Genomic DNA, 11879 nt, shown 5'->3' with positions numbered 1-11879 from the left:
TAAAATAAAAATCCTTTATTTAACTAGGCAAGTCATTTAAGAACAAATTCTTATTTACAATGACAGCCTACACCGACCAAACCTGGGCCAATTGTGCACCGCCCTATGGGACTCCCAATCACGGCCAGTTATGATACAGCATGGATTCGAACCAGGGTGTCTGTAGTGACGCCTCTAGCACTGCGATGCAGTGCATTAGACCGCTGCTCCATTCAGGAGCCACAAAATTGGCCATATACCACAAACCCCCGAGGTGCCTGATTGCAATTATAAACTCGTTACCAAAGTAATTAGAGCAGTACAAATAACTTTTTGTCATACCTGTGATATACGGTCTGATATAACAGCCCATCAACATTCAGCCCATCAACATTCAGGGCTCAATCCACCCAGTTTATAATAAAATATCTCTTCACGAGTTGAAAAGTCCTAAACTTACATACTTGATGTCAGCTTGCTTTTGTTTCTGTTTTCCTCAACCCCCATTATTTTACTTAATAGGCTACAGGATTCTGTACATGGCTGACCTTGCCTGGGGGATCGTAGGGTTCAAATTCAGCCAATGTAATGGTAGCCTTTCTCTTCTATTCTCCCTGTTCTCCCCTTTCATTTCTCAGACTCTGTGACAGGAAGACAGGTTCTCAGCAAGGGGTCAAAATATCACACTGTCCTCTGACTGGCTGTAAATGAGCTGTGTGTGTTTTGATCTCAGCTGCGCAGGTGTCAGAGGAGAGGCACTGGGCTGTGGAGGAAAAGGCCCTTCCCAGCACAGTGCTAAAACTCTCATGGTCATTAACCTCACCTCGCCAGTCATTAACCTGAGGAAGTCCATTGTGTTTGTTGCATGGGATAGGAATATTGGGGAAATAACAGGCTTAATACTGTATGTTAGGCCCATCTCATGAGATAATGTCCATTATAAATAATTGAATTAACCTTAATCAATTCTGAGAATTAAACATAGCCTGCAGAATATTGATTAACATGTAGACAACATACAGTGCACATTATCCACCTAATGTATGCATCAGATTTGATTTGAATGTCCCGCCCTGCCACGCGTCGAGCCTCCACCCTCGCGAGGCATGAAAGCCAGCACTCACACTCCGAGCTCATCCCATTCGGTTCGATCAGTATTGTCTGTGCGACCGAGAACCAGCAAGTGTTCTCTTCGATATTTCAATCAATTTAAATATATATATTTGACGAAGAGTAAACTAATTTAATCTTGCGTCGGAGCACTATTATTCTGCCATTTACAAAGACTAAAGGATCGTTTTAAAACCAGACTAATTATCGCTATGTAGATGTCTCGGTTGGAGTACTAGGAACGGGAGGACACTGATCTGTGTTCCAAGATGAGTGGGACCAACGCGGCGTCTGGAGCGGCGCCCTGCCGCTTCGCTCACTACTTTGCGATATGCGGAATAGACACCGAAACTGGGCTGGAACCGGACGAATTAGCCGGTAAGATTACTTACTTATTGAAATGAACCTTTTCCCTATGAGGTAACTATACAAAAACAACTGTTGTTGTTTTTTTTTACACGGACTATTTCAATTTAAACTAATACACATGAATGTTAGTGACATTATCAGTGCATATCATTTATTTGGAACAAAGTTTACAGTCTCTGAAGGTCATAAATGATGTGCTGTGTTTTAAAAACAACATCATTAGGACAATGGCTACAGTTGCAGCCTGACTTCACCTTGTTTACATTATTGTAGTCTCTAGTAAACTGGGTTAAAGGTATTGGGGACATTTCTCCACTTGTTTGTCAGACCTGTCCTTGCTGATTGTGTGGACTAAAAAGAGAGTGAGAAAGCAATGGCTATAATGTCGTCATTTCAAAGATAAAACGCCAACACTTCTCATGAGGCTGGTGTTTCAGTGCAGAACATTGGAGGCTTTTATGATGTTTTTGTTTACAAAGGCTGCTACTAAGGATAATCATTGTTATTTGAATAATAAAATAGTTAACACCCCCCATTAACCCGTCCTCCGTCAAGAAGAGCTGAAATTCAACATCTGCACATATTCAAGGTTCAATCAGCTTTGGACTCAGGTCCTTTCTCTGTTTAGTGAGGCTGTGTGTTTGTTCAGCGCAATTGCAAGCTCTCAGTACTCCCTGTTAACCATGCAGGTCCAGTATTGATTTCAGGGTCGCCCCCTTCAGTTTTGCATCAGTGACTGAACAAAGTGCACAGCCCCCTAAGCACAAAGTAGAGACCCTCCATCGATCCTCAGCCAGCCCCCCACTGGGCTGCGTTCAGGGGCCAACTGGGCTGCGTTCAGGGGCCAACTGGGCTGCGTTCAGGGGCCAACTGGGCTGCGTTCAGAGTCGCTGGAACACTGCCAAATTGCAGTGCTCTGGTGATGCAGCATGTTTTTAATTTGTTTGCAGCCTGTTCATATTGAATTACCCGGCAGATTCCGACTCTTATTCTCCTGTTGAATATGAACCTTTCCTCTGTGACATAATACGTCTATAGGAAAGGGAGCTTTCTTTGACATTGAGAGCTTTGCACATGTGGTTCTGTTGGATGAGTAGACTGTGTTACCGTGTGGTCGCGTCATACTGTTGTTGCATATGCATACTTGACGGTCTGTGTGCGTGTTCATGGAACAGCCTTACCTGAAGTGAGTGAGCTGTGATTGCTTCTGATTTGAATCCTTTGTCCTTCGGGAAACAGCTCTTCTTGTACTTTCCAAGCACAAGACTCTAGAATGGGAGGATTCAGGATTCCTTTAGTTGCGTGTTTAATCAGACCCTCTATGGGGGCAGGATGTTAGGACAGTCAAAGAGTGCTGTCAGGGTGTTATTTTGTGGCTAATCGTTTGATTCTGTGAGGATTAGTTTATGACACTGTGGGATGTTCCTGTCTCGTCTCTATAAATGTGTGTGTGTGTGTGTGTGTGTGTGTGTGTGTGTGTGTGTGTGTGTGTGTGTGTGTTGTGTGTTGTCTCTGTGATTAAGTTCATGTTTCTCTTTATCTGCTTGTGGTTAGGTCTGCATCGGAACCATTTGTTGCCAGTGTGTGTGTTGCTCTCAGGCTGTGGAGCGTCGTTGATCCTCAGATGTGACACTGCTGAGCATCCACCACACTGAGCCCATATGCCTCCCTGTCTGCTGCCCTCACACTGATCACCCCAACCCTCTGAGCATCTGCCTGTGTGTCTGTGTGAAACTGGGGCACAAGTTAACAGTCGGAGGAGTTGAGCCATCGGCTGTTAGGAAAGGAGAGGAAAGGACTGGGTGAGAGAAAGAGATGGCGTGTCGGAGTGATACGGTAGAAGAGTGGACAGAGTGATGATGCCAGTGTTGCTGTGGATTTTGATCATTCAGAGACTGTGTCTCTGGTGTGGTGACTAACAAAGCATTGTGGGACCGAGTTTTAGTTTCTTTAGGGGATTTGCCAAATCTGTCTCCAGACATTAGTTGAGACGCCACCATCTGTCAAAACTTTACTGTTCTTATTCCTACATACTACTACTACTCAGCGAAGTCTCAGGAAGTACTATACCTGTACTTGGGCATTATGGTACAGTGTGTCTACGCGTCTCTGTGATTAGGTTGTGTGTTTGAGGAGTATGGTAGTCTGCTACAACATTTTCTCCGTTGATCTTCTAGTAATTGATCGTGTGCTGTTGTGGTGGTCCGTTAACGTAGCGCTGTTTATCCACAGACGCGGCGGGAAAGGGTCTAGTAGAATCCATTACAGGAGCCATTTGTAGACCGTTATCTCCTCCCCCTCTCCCTCGCCTCTTTCCCCCTCCTCAGCATCCCAATCTCTCCCCAGGGCTTTGTCATCTGCCCCAGTGAACAACTGAACATCCCACACTGACATTAATATGCAATTCAGATTAGGCTGCTCGGTCGCCCATCACTCTCCTCCCCCACGACACTCCTCAGATGGCCGTGATGGATATCATTGACGTCAACATGTCGCCACTCGCTATGGGCTTCTTCTTTCTTATCTGTCGCTATAGCAGCCCACGCCTGACTTGTATCCTGTTTTACAGTGGCTGGTTAGGTCTGGGCTGGTTTCGGTCTGATCCACATTAGGCTCGTGCTCGGCCTTTCTTATATTGGGCTATGAATGTGGCTATGATTCCCCTCCTTCCATCCCCCTTCCAGTCCCTTTGTGCGGCAGTAGGCCAGTTTCCCCAGGCCCATTGTTCTAGGCACCCGGGCCAGACTTCCTCTGGATTTGAATGCATGCGTGTGTGTGTGTGGGTGGGGGGGTGTAACTTTCCCAGTGGATGCCATCTATTTCCCTAGGTGTGTGTAGTATTTTTACATTCAGTGAGCATGTTAGTACCACACTTTTCATTGGGTTTGACCTCCATGCTTGTCCTTCAGAGATTAAACATTTCCAAAGTGGAGGAGAGTTGAAGTGGGTGTCACTCCAATTAAAGAGATAGTTTGGGATTTTGGCTATGAAGCCCTTTATCTACTATCCCTTAGTCAGATGAACTCATGGATACCATTGTTGTGTCTCTGTGTCCAGTATGAAGGAAGTTAAGAGGTACTTTTGCCATCCAATGATAACTAGCGTTAGCACAATGACTGGAAGTCTATGGGAACAGCTAGCATGTTACAAGTGCATCTGATTCTTGGGAGGTAGATAAAAGGCTCCATTGCCAAAATCCCGAAGTATCGCTTTAATCGAGGCACTATAATAGAAGTCTCACTCACTGACGTCAGAGTCTTGAAGTGGTTTATATATATCCTGGCTGGTGACTAGAGCGACAGAAATAGTTCCACTCTTACAGAGGCCCGCCACCAATGTGTTGTTCATTCCCTGTATTCTAGGACCAGGTGCATTGTGGTCCGGGGGGGCGCTGAAAAGTGAGAAGGGGTGTGTGCTATTCTGGGAGGCAGGGTTGGCTCCAGCTGTAGAGGGAAAGCTATTATGTCCGTGCTCCTTCCTTGTGAGCCTCCCCTCTCCTCACCCCTTCCTCACCTCGCACCCCTCACTCTAACCCCCCACTGATGGGAAAGACATCCAGGAAAGCATCCATAAATATGAAATGAAGTAGTCTTACCGACAAACATCACAAACACACTTAAGATACAGCCTGTACCAGTACACAACAGATTAACAACAGATGTTTAGGTTCGGCTTTCAGTCAGCAATCCTGCAATGATGCTATGTACTCCGTCAGGTGAGAATGTTCATTTGTAGTCGATCCGGTCTCTTTGGAAGGGGTGTGGAAAGGGGAGAGTCTCTCCATCGGCTCCAGGGTCCCAGACCTCCTCTTTCTGCCCTATCTTTTATCCCTGTCCATTCATCCTTCCTCCCTGTCTTCCTCTTTCATACCTCAGACTCCTCACACCTGTCTGTTATCCTAACTCTCCCACACTAATCTTTCTCCCAGTCACACTCAATTGCACATGGACAAGTGTCTTCCCACTTCTATTCACTGCATATTATCCTGTTATTACCTATAGGATCATGAATGCCATATTTGACACTGACGGATTAAGATGGTGGCAGGTAGCCTAGTGGTTAGAGCGTTGGGCCAGTAACCGAAAGGTTGCTGGATCGAATCTCTGAGCTGACAAGGTACAAATCTGTCGTTCTGCCCCTGAACAAGGCAGTGGTTCAGTGGTTACCGCCATTGTTCCCCGGAAGGCCGTCATTGTTCTCAACTGACTTGCCAAGTTAAATAAAGGTTTAAAAAAAGAAGGGAAAAAAAGGTTGTCTGAGTGAAATCTTAAGTAATTCAACCCCATTCATAAACTGTGTTGCCTAATACATGCACATATTTAGTAGTGTCTGTCTCTAGAACTCTATACGTGTCCCTGGAGAGCAGGGGTGTACTAGTGTTTCTGGTGTAATGACCTACACGTTGATAACGGAATGTAGGCCTGTAGGGACTAGCTAAACTGGGCTGAGGTGGGACAGGGAGTGTCAGAAAGCCCAGTGAAGGAGCCTCACAAAGAGATTTGATGGGCTTTACTGCTGTCCTTGGCCATCTGTCCTCCAGGGGCCAGTCTGGAAGTCGGCACAATGCAGCCCTTGGATAATGCTAATACAACACTGGCATATGCTAATGATGACACAGGCCAGCGCTGACGCATGCCCTTGTTGACATATGCTAATGGACATGTAGGAATCTGATAACATAAACCCATAGGCTAACACTTATGCTAATTCATATTAATAGGTCAACATTGTGGCTAACACCTTCTGTTCTCTGGTCATGTGACCAAGGGGGTTTCTCTAGACAAAGAGGAGGGGAAGCTAAATGTCCTCTATAGCTTTTAATGGTCACACATTGAATTATTTCTTCTTCCCACTCTCTCTCGTATGAGTTTTTCTTTCTCTCTTTCTTTCTCTATATATCTATCTCTCTCTCTCTCTCTCTCTCATCCTACTCCCCCCCCCCCCCCCTCTCTCTGTCTCTCTCTCTCCACTGTGTAGCGATTTCCTCCATCTCTCTATGCCATCGTCTCCTGTGTGTAGTAGTGTGATCTGTAGTCAGGCCAGTGAGCTAGGCAGTAGGTAGAGCTGTCTATCGGTAGGCTGGGTTAAGCCTGTTAGTTTAATCCATTCAGACAGCTCCTCCAGGCTACACTGAGCAGTGCTCCACGCTTCAACACTAATAACATTTATGCCAAAAAGCAGTGACAATGTCCAGACGCTGAAGTCGACGCGGACTGGAATTCAATGGAGAAAAAAACTATTTGTTTGTTTGGTATAACGCAGGCTACTCTGTCCTTACAGCATAGTCTGGCAAGAAGCTCATTAGATCCATGTCAGGGACACTGTCACCATCGTTACCGACATGGATCACTGTCGACCTGTCAAGTGTTTTAAGTTAAAGGTCAGAGGTTAAAAGGTGTAACCGACCCACCTGATCTTGATGGATACCCAGCCTCGGGGAGGAGTGGGCGATAGGTGGGGCTGCTGTTGCTGGGAGCCTGTTGCCACGGTAGCACCATCGGTCCCCCAAACCCTGCTCCAATCACACAAATACCCCACGACCAGTCTCAAAACGAGCAGTTGATCACTGAGGACTGTGCGCCCTATTTCACACCACTCCCTGTTTGACCCTTGACCCGGTCTCCCATATGCTCCCTCTCTCCCTGGGCTCAGCAACAGCAGACGTGGGAGAATGGGGTTTAGTGGGTGAGGGACGAAGAAATGAAAGGAAAAGGATACCTAATCAGTTGCACAACTGAATGCATTCAACCAAAATGTCTTCAATCAATCAAATATATTTATAAAGCCCTTTCTACATCAGTCGATGTCACAAAGTGCTGTACAGAAACCCAGCCTAGATGGGACAGGGAGTTGTTGTTTTGGTAAGGCCAGCCAGAGGCTTAACGTTATTTATAGTGGTGGCCTAGGAGCCTTGTTTAGATAGTGGTGTTCAGTGTTAGTAGGCTATTGAGGAAATCACATTTCTGTGGCTATATGCTTCTAGCAGATTCTCTTACAGCTTTTGTAGATTGATTGTTCTGAAGTGACACTGACTGTGTTGCTGCTTTTCTGTCTCGTTTTATTCCACTTTGTCTTTTTCTTCTACACTAAAATGACTCTCAGTCCACAATGGGTACTAGGTAAAGACATATTAATGGTGATCGGAAGGTAATGTGTGTGTTGTCGTCGGTTATTATTGAAGTGCCACCGTTTGTCAGTTACGGATCATGTTTACTGTTTAATACCTCCTGAGGTTTGTGGTGTTCCGTATAACGCAGCTCTTTGTATGAGCGGGCCTGTCTTCATCCTGGGGTTAAAAACTATGTTTCTACATCTCTGGAGGTTAAGCAACATACAGTGCCAGTCAAAAGCTTGGACACACTTACTCATTTTTCTTTCTTTTTTATATTTTCTACATTGTAGAATAATAGTAAAGTCATCAGAACTATTAAATGACAGATATGGGAATCATGTAGTAACCAAAAAAAAGTGTTAAACAAATCAACATACCCTTCGCCTTGATAGCGTTTGCACACTCTTGGCGTTATCTCAACCAGATTAGTGAGGTAGTCACCTGGAACGCATTTCAATTAACAGGCGGGCCTTGTTAAAAGTTACTTTGAGGAATATCTTTCCTTATTGCGTTGGAGCCGATCAGTTGTGTTTTGCCAAGGTAGGGGTGGTATACAGAAGATAGCCCTATTTGGTAAAAGACCAAGTCCATATTATGGCAAGAACAGCTTAAATAAGCCAAGAGATAGGACAGCCATCATTACTTTAAGACATGAAGGTCAGTCAATCTGGAAAATTTCAAGAACTTTGAAAGTTTATTCAAGTGCAGTCGCACAAACCATCCAAGCGCTATGATGAAACTGGCTCTCTTGAGGACCGTCACAGGAAAGGAAGACCCAGTGTTACCTCTGCTGCAGAGGCATGTACTATGTACTATGGTGCATTGTGCAGCGTGTACTATGGTGCATTGTGCAGCGTGTACTATGGTGCATTGTGCAGCGTGTACTATGGTGCATTGTGTTGGTTGGAACCTCTCCAGCGCGCTGACAAATAGACAATGATTCATTTAAGATTGACTTTGAGTGTTCCTGTGTTAGGATTTCCACGACAATGGTTTGGGTTGAGTGCTCAGTATATGTGGGAACTCCTTCAAGACTGTTGGAAAATCATTCCTCGGCTACCTGGGGCAGCAGGAAAGGTTGCTAGATCAAATCCCTGAGCCGACAAGGTAAAAATCTGTTGTTCTGCCCCTTAACAAGGCTGTTAACCCACTGTTCCAAGGCTGTCATTATACATAAGAATTTGTTCATAACTGACTTGCCTAGTTAAATAAAGGTTAAATATTTTTTAAAGCTGGTTGAGAGTGCCAAGAGCGTGTGTGCAAAGCTGTCATCAAGGCAAATGGTGGCTATTTGAAGAAATATAAAATATATTCTGTTTTGTTGAACACTGCTTTTGGTTCTACAATGTAGAAAATAGTTTTAAAAAATAAAGAAAAATCCTTGAATGACTGGTACTGTATGTTTGTGAGGCGGTCAGCATATGGAGATGTCACTATCTGACATTTCACTCTCTCTGTTTCCATCAGTTATTATTCTGCCGTGATCTGTGTCCAAACAGTACTGGCAGAGAAGCCTATTGACCAGGAACAAATGATCTGCCATAATAGAAGTGAGAGCCACAGGAATGTGCTGTCAATCACCGTAACCAAATATTGTAGCTTTACACTTTGAGGAGAAGAGGCTAGTGGAATAACTATGCCTCAATAATCCTCATCTGACAGTCAAATGACTGGAGTGTTGTGTGACACTCTTCTCTTGTTGGACAAGACATGGATGCTCTTAAAAGCCACTATGGCTGTGATTGTTCTAGGAATATGTCCCCTTTTGGAAGGGATTGAAGCTGGACTTGAACAGACACTGTAGAGTGCCATTGTTGTATTGTCAATCTCAAGAGCACTTGAAGACTTCCTGTGGTTTTCTACAATGAGTCAGTCTGTACACTCTGCTCAACTATGAGAATCCTGGATGTATGTTACATACAAGCCCACGTCGGTTAAGCCACAATATATGACAATCCGTGGTAGCCTATCCTAGCCTGACTCCTCACTCGCGACAGACTTTAGTCTGAATCTGGCATATTTAAAGTTGTTTGGGTGACGTGGTTTGTGGTGAAAACAAGTTGGTCAACGATTGGATCGTCTATAACCAATCAAAGTATCAAATCCAATTTTGTACTTCGAAAACGCCACTTCACCCCGTGTGTTTGGTCTCTGGCCCAACCCATTGGTTTCTGGGACCAATCGGATGGCCCGAATGTGTTCATATTCGGTGAAGGGTTGGGGAGTATGGTAATATCCAGACTATGGTAATATCCCAAAACAATCGTCAGTGAACGTGGCATAGTGTTTGAACGGAGAAAGGAGTCTGGGTAGCCAGGCAAAGCCTACCCGGTACATGTAGGCTCCCGAATGGCGCAGCGTAGTGCCAGAGGCGTCACTACAGACCTTGGTTCAATCCCGGGCTGTATCACAACTGGCCGTGATCGGGAGTACCATAGGGTAAATAGATATGCCATAGGGAGAGATTAATAGATATGCCATAGGGAGAAAGAATGAGAGGATTGCAGACGGTGAAGGGAGGTGGGGACTCGGGGAGACGGGCAAGAGAAAGTCATCTCTTGGGAGAATCATCAAATGAGGAAGAACAGAGAAGAGGTGGAGATAATTTATAAAGGGCAAGAGAGGGATAGAAATGCAGAAGAAGAAAGATGCTTCTGGATGAAAGCGACGGGGAAAGTCCCTGTCAGATGAAGAGCTGTGTGTGATTTAATGCACGCTGGTTCATTTCCATCAATCACAGGATGATAATAATACTACACCGCCCAGCGTCCCTAGCAACACGGGTCACACCGTCAGCAGAACAGCACCCGGCCTCCTCCTCATAATAACGTTGCGCTGTTATATCAGGGGCGCCGGCTGTAAATCTCCTTATGTAACTAACACCCGATAGCCATCACCACGGCAGCCATCCAGGGCCGTCTCCCATGATAGATTACAGCCCAGGGTGGTGCCTTGCGACAGGGCCATCGCAAGTGTAAGGACCTGCTACTGGACAGTCAGGGATTATTCATGTTGCGCAAATCAGAACATTTAAGAGCTGAAATGTATTTCTTACATAATTTATGTGTGCCAGCCAGACAAGTTGATGAATGAGAAGAGAAGCATGTTTTTATAGAGATTGCTAGAGTGTGTTAAGTTCACAGACATGCAATATCTGTGGGTTTTAGTGTGGCAGATGTGGTTTTCGAGCCCTTTTCTCATTTGTGAATCTGTCCAACAAGCATTTTTATATCATGTGTTAAAAGGGAAAATGCTATTGCAACCTCTTTGCAATAAGGAATTGAGACCAAAAGCTCAAGAGAAGTTTCAAGTGTTTAATACCAAGGAGACAGTTAGCTGAGTGCATACATTTAGAAAGTTCACAAAGCATCTTCTACTCTTCCCTCCTTTTGGTCAACCCCCCCTGGTGTAGGTGTCACCTCCCCAGCTATAGACTTTATGACCCCAATGAGTTTCCCTCCTTTAGCCTGTGGAATGTCCATGCTTCTCTCTTTGTTTAGCCAGATGTCAGAATCACACCTCGTCCATCTTCTGTTCTGGGCCTGACCCTGCTATTTGATCCTAGGCAATTTCCTCTTATCTGATTTGTTCAGCCTTTCTAAATGAGTATACACACAGTTTCATGGCCTGAACTCCATTCATACTCCACAGTAATCATTCACTCAACGACAGTTTAACTCGAAAAACGTTACATTTTATTAGAATCCGTCAAATGTCTGAATCTCTATTTTAATATTGGTTTTAAATGTACTTAGATACATTTGAGAGAATTTGTGAATATATTTGAAGAGCTCCAGTGTAGCCGACAGTAAAGTTGATTCAACGTCTTGATGGAGACTAAAGCCGAGTCACATTGGCTGTCCAGTCCAGAAGTCCAGTAGGAAAACGACAACCTCCAACAAACAAGCAGGCCCTCGGAACATTCCAGAACATCTATTCGCCATGACAACCCCCAGAATATGAATCTAATTGGTTGACAGTATGGTCTGCTAGGGATCACTTGGAAGGCTTTCTCTGTTGTGGCTGCTGGGATTCGATCTTTCAACATGATGTGTGCCTTCGACAGAGTGTGGGTGTGTTCATGTCTGTCTGGTGACGCTTAGCTGGCCGGTCATGTTGACTTTGTTCTTTGACCGAGCTCCAACTCATCCAGCGACCTGTGCCCTGTGATGAACCCGCTGGGTAAACAATATGTGATCGCAATCAGATAGGACACATTGATCTCTCTCTGTTTCTCCTTCCCTCTCTCTGTCTCGCTCTCTCTTTCCGTGTCTTGCACAGGACATTGACACGCGCGTGCTCACACACA

The 11879-nt window shown here is 45.0% G+C and overlaps 1 protein-coding gene across 1 annotated transcript in view; it reads left to right on the top strand.

Annotated features, from left to right (window-relative positions):
• Nucleotides 1-1101: 1101 nt before the first annotated feature.
• The window catches only part of LOC124013737 (DENN domain-containing protein 5B-like), a 77673-nt gene continuing 66895 nt past the window's right edge, over nt 1102-11879 (top strand). Inside the window, 1 exon segment of the mRNA XM_046328200.1 lies at nt 1102-1467. Coding sequence (XP_046184156.1) covers nt 1359-1467 — 109 coding nt within the window. The 5' untranslated portion in view covers nt 1102-1358.

This window comes from Oncorhynchus gorbuscha, linkage group LG25 (assembly GCF_021184085.1).
Source record: "Oncorhynchus gorbuscha isolate QuinsamMale2020 ecotype Even-year linkage group LG25, OgorEven_v1.0, whole genome shotgun sequence".
Lineage (NCBI taxonomy): Eukaryota > Metazoa > Chordata > Actinopteri > Salmoniformes > Salmonidae > Oncorhynchus > Oncorhynchus gorbuscha.
This window is presented reverse-complemented; position numbering and strand designations above follow the sequence as displayed.